The 5,475-nt window shown below is 40.2% G+C and overlaps 1 protein-coding gene across 1 annotated transcript; it reads right to left on the bottom strand.

Moving 5' to 3' along the window:
- Window positions 1–2,818: 2,818 nt before the first annotated feature.
- On the bottom strand, window positions 2,819–3,949 carry LOC133832689 (uncharacterized). The gene has a single exon (XM_062263001.1). It carries the CDS (start codon window positions 3,947–3,949, stop codon window positions 2,819–2,821), a length of 1,131 nt encoding a protein of 376 aa, XP_062118985.1.
- Window positions 3,950–5,475: the final 1,526 nt, after the last annotated feature.

Below are 5,475 nucleotides of genomic sequence, written 5' to 3'. Positions count from 1 at the left end.
GATTAACAACTTTCTCTAGCATTCCCTTGATCTCTTTATTAGAAAGCTCGGCTTGACCATTTGTTTGAGGATGGTAGGCAGTTGCGATCTTGTGTTTCACACTATATTTAGCCAACAAGGTTACCAAAATCTTATTCACAATGTGGGTGCCTCATCACTTATAAGAGCCCTTGGAGTGCAAAAGCGGGTGAAAACATGTTTATGTAAGAACTACATGACCACCTTGGAATCATTGGTAGGACTCGCCACTGCTTCAACCTATTTAGAGACATAATCGACTGCCACCAAGATATACAAATTTCCCAATGACGATGGAAATGGCCCCATAAAGTCAACTCCCCAAACATCGAATAATTCCACTTCAAGGATGCAATTCAATGGCATTTCATTCCTTGCTGAAATATTTCCAACACGTTGGCAGCGATCACATCTTTTAGCAAATTCATGAGCATCCTTGAAAATAGAAGGCCAATAGTAACCCGATTGAAAAACTTTAGATGTTGTCCTTTGCCCACCAAAATGCCCACCATAAGGAGCTGAATGACAATGCTCTAGAATACTTGAAACTTCATCCTTAGGCACACAACGCCTCATGATACGATCTGGGCATGCTTGTACAAATAGGGCTCATCCCAATAATAAAATCTCACATCATGAAAGAATTTCTTGAGCTGCTGCCTATTCAAATCAGGTGGCTGCAAACCACTCACCAAATAATTGACAAAATCAGCATACCATGGTGTAGTGACTTGGTTCACAACTAACAATTGCTTGTCAGGGAATGTCTCTTTAATAGACCCTTCATCTTTCTTCTCAGTACATACCTCAAGCCTAGATAAATGGTCAGCCACTTGTTTCTCTGTTCCTTTTCTATCCTGAATCTCCAAGTTAAATTCTTGAAGAAGAAGAACCCATCGAATAAGTCTTGGCTTAGCATCCTTCTTTGCTATAAGATACTTGATTGCTGAATGATCTGTGTAAACCACCACTTTAGTCCCCACAAGATAGGCTCTAAACTTGTAAAAAGCATACACAACCGCCAAAAGTTCTTTCTCAGTGGTGGTATAGTTCAATTGAGAATCGGTTAACGTCTTTCTTGCATAATAAATGGAATGAAAGACCTTTTCTTTTTGCTGCCCAAGCACGACACCCACGAAAAAGTCACTCGCATCGCACATCAATTCAAAAGGAAGAGACCAATCCGGAGCTACAATGATGGGTGCGTTGATAAGAGCCTTTTTTAAAGTCACAAATGCTTCTTGACACTCCTTAGTGAACTCAAATGCTCGATTTTTCTCAAGTAAGGAACAAAGAGGCTTAGAAATCTTTGAAAAATAATTTATAAACCTCCTATAGAAGCCCGCATGCCCCAAAAAGCTTCTAATTCCCTTGACTGTAGTAGGTGGTGGTAATTTTTCAATGACTTCCAACTTTGCTCTATCCACTTCAATTCCCTTGTTAGAAATTTTATGGCCCAAGATAATGCCTTCTTGTACCATAAAATGGCATTTTCCCAATTGAGTACCAAGTTAGTTTCTTCACATCTTTCCAAGACTTTCTCCAAGTTAACCAAACAAGTGTCAAAGGACTCACAAAATACTGAACAATCATCCATGAAGACTTCTAGAGATTTTTCCACCACATCTAAAAAAATTGCCATCATACAACGTTGGAAGGTGGCAAGAGCATTGCACAACCCAAACGGCATCCTTCTACAGGCAAAGGTGCCATAGGGACAAGTGAATGTAGTCTTCTCTTGGTCCTCCAGAGCAATGGAAATCTGATTATAGCCTGAATACCCGTCATGAAAACAATAAAAATCCTTTCACGCCAACCAATCAAGCATTTGATCAATGAATGGCAGCGAGAAATGGTCCTTCCATGTGGCCTTATTCAGCTTTCGGTAGTCCATACAAACACGCCACCCCATCACTGTTCTTGTGGGAATCAACTCATTATTTTCATTAGCCACCACTGTGACTCCACCATTCTTAGGAACACACTGAATCAGGCTGACCCAAGAACTATCCGAAATTGGGTAAACAATTCCATAATCGAGCCATTTAATTATCTCTTTTTTCACCACTTCCTTAATGATAGGGTTAAGCCTTCACTGCTGCTCAACATAATTATTAGAACAATCTTCCAACAGAATTTTATGCATACAAAATGAAGGACTTATACCCTTGATATCCGCCACGGTCCAACCAATGGCTCTTGTGTATTTCTTCAACACATCAAGCAACAAACGTTCATATTTAGCTCCTAACACCACTGAAATAATCACGGGCAAAGTCTCGTTATCTCCCAAATAAGCATACTTCAAGTGACTAGGCAAAGGCTTCAATTCTAACTTTGGTGGCTCTTGAATAGAAGGCTTAGGAGGCTTGAAATTCCCTTCTGACAAGTCTAGAGACTCAAAAGGCCTTCAGAATTTAGTAAAGGGCTGCTTTAATTCTACCCATGTAACTTGGGTTTCCTCCTCTTCACTTAAGTCTTCAAGCTCTTCAAGTGAACTCACCCCCATTCCATCTTTAAAAACTTCTTTGTGGAACTTTTCAGTTACAAGTGACTCAATTACACTCAACCGAGAGCATTCCTCAACCTCATCCAGAAAATTCATAGCATTGAACACATTAAAAGTCACTTGTTGGTCATTCACCCTCATAGTAAGCTCTCCTTTTTGCACATCAATTAAAGTCCTCTCGGTAGCTAGAAATGGCCTGCCCAAAATAATAGGAACATCTCTATCCGCCTCATAGTTAAGAATTATAAAATCGGTCAGGAAAATGAACTTATCAACTTGAACTAGAACATCTTATATTTTTCCTTCCGGGTGAGCCATAGAACAATCCGCCAATTGCAAAGTGATGGTTGTTGGCCTTGCTTCTCCATTTCCCAACTTCTTGAAAATAGACATAGGCATTAAGTTAATACTAGCTCCCAAATCACATAAAGCTCTACCCACATCTCTTCCACCAATAGAACAAGGAATTGTAAAGCTACCTGGATCCTTCAATTTAGGAGGAATTTTACTCTTCAACATGGCACTACAACCTTCCATCAAGGCCACCATTTCAAACTCACCAAGTCTCCTTTTCTTAGTCAAAATGTCCTTAAAAAACTTTACATAATTTGGCATTTGCTCCAAGGCCTCCACTCGTCGTATATTGATATGGAGTTGCTTCAAAACGTCTAAGAACCTGCGGAATTGGCCATCTTGTTGCTGTTTTTGAAATCTTAGAGGAAATGATGGAGGTGGCTTGCTCAAACACTTTTCTGCTGCAGATTGCTGAACGGATGTTGTAGCATTCTGGGTAAATTCAGCAGCTGAACTTGCTGACTTTTCACTCTTCTCTTCACCAATTTGGATTGAAGTGGGCTCATTTTTTCGCTTATCTTTCTCCCCATTTAACTCCAGATTTTTCCCATTCCTCAAAGTCACCACTTTGCACTGCTCTTTGCCATCCCTCCTTGCATTTTTGGTGTCACTAGGCAAGGTGCCTTGCGGCCTATTCCTCAAGTCATTAGCCAATTGCCCCATTTGAATCTCAAGGTTTCTCAAGGAGGCTGCTTGGCTCTGAATCACAGCATCATTCTTGGCCATATATTCTTTCATTAAACTCTCCAAAGAGCTTGATTGAGATACTTGAGGCGGAGGAGGTTGTTGCACTCTTGGTGGTTGTTGAGAAAACCCCGGCGGATATGTTGGCTTGCCTTGCATTGGTGCTCCACTTGAACTAGCTCCTTGACCCCCCCATGAGAAATTTGGATGTTGCCTCCACCCCGGATTGTAAGAGTTTGAATATGGGTTGTTACGGTTGACATTTTGATTCCCCACATAGCAAACCGAGGCGGGATTTGAAGGACAACTCTCAAAAGTGTGCCCATCTCCACAATAGACACAAGACACATTGGCAACTTGTCCCATAGCAACTGGTTGTACCATTGCCCCCAAACTCATGTTATTGAGAAGGTTAGTCATTGATGAAACTTGAGCGGTCAAAGTGGTCAATGCATCCACTTCAAGTACACCCGCTACTTTTTGACTTGTTGAGGCTCTAACATTGGACCATTGATAATTGTTGCTAGCAATCCTTTCCAAAATCTCATAGGCTTCATTGTATGGCTTAGAGAGAATAGCCCCATTAGCTGAAGCATCCAACACCATGCGAGTGGAAGAATTGAGCCCATTATAGAATGTTTCCATTTGTATACAATGCGGAATCCCGTTGTACGGGGACTTCCTCAACAATTCTTTAAATCTCTGCGAAGCTTCACAAAAGGATTCATCTTCTAGCTGTTGAAAAGACATGATTTCATTGCGAAACTTGGCATTCTTAGTAGGAGGAAAGTACTTCATCAAGAAATTTTCATCCAACTCATTCCATGTAGTTACCGAGTCGGGAGGAAGGGTTTTGAGCCAAGCTCTGGCTCGATCCCTCAAAGAGAACGGGAACAACTTCAACCTTAGGGCCTCTTCACTCACTCCTTGTAGCTTGAAAGAATCGCTCACCTCCAAAAATGAACGAAGGTGGAGAAGGGGATCTTCCGTTGGCAGCCCACTAAATTGACCAACCGTTTGGAGCATTTGGAACATGACGGGCTTTAACTCGAATTGGGCTGGTTGGATTTCGGGCCTCACAATGCTCGGATTAAGCTCATTAAACATAGGGGGTAGTATACTCCCTTATGGCCCTCTCTCTATCATCGGCTAAAGCCATGGCATTAGCAATATTCTGGGCATCCCCAACCCCTTCAATCTCATCAGCCGTATTGAAACAATTTTTACCCCTTTGTTCCCTTCTCCTTCTTCTAAAAGTGCATTCAATTTCGGGGTCAATAGGAGCTAGTTCAAGGTCTTCTTGCTCGTTCATACATTAGAGTATTCCTGAAAATTCACAAAACCGAGCAAACAAGATTAGAACAACACAAAAAAATAAATTGCAAAATAATTGTATTACACAAATTTTTAATTTCAATCCCCAGCAACGGCGCAAAAAACTTGTTGTGAAAATTATATGGGCAAGTGTACACAGTCCAACACAAGTAATATAATGATAGGTGAATCGTCTCCACAGGGATTGTTATTAAAAAGTTCAATGAAAACACCAATTAATTGCAACTTAGAAATTTACAAAACTAAATTGAGTGGTTGATGAAACTAAAATAAAATGAAAGAAATTACAATATGCTTAAAATTAACCACAGTTTCTAGACAAATAACAGCAAGAAAAATTATCAATGGAAAAATTGGACTTGAATAGTTAAATCCCCCTATGTCAAAAACTGCCCAGAATGTTATAGCATTAAATTTAGCAAATCGCACCAGTGTTAACTAGAATTCCCAATATGCTCACCAGATTTTTCCAAAGCTCGTGAATATAGTTCTACTATCTAATTAAATATACTCCTATATAAAATCAGACTTAAGAACACAAATAAAAGCACCAATTCTCAAAAGTTATGCAAGGT

Source organism: Humulus lupulus, chromosome 1 (genome assembly GCF_963169125.1).
Source record: "Humulus lupulus chromosome 1, drHumLupu1.1, whole genome shotgun sequence".
Lineage (NCBI taxonomy): Eukaryota > Viridiplantae > Streptophyta > Magnoliopsida > Rosales > Cannabaceae > Humulus > Humulus lupulus.
The sequence above is the reverse complement of the archived record's forward strand: the minus strand, read 5'-3'. Positions and strand labels throughout refer to the sequence as shown.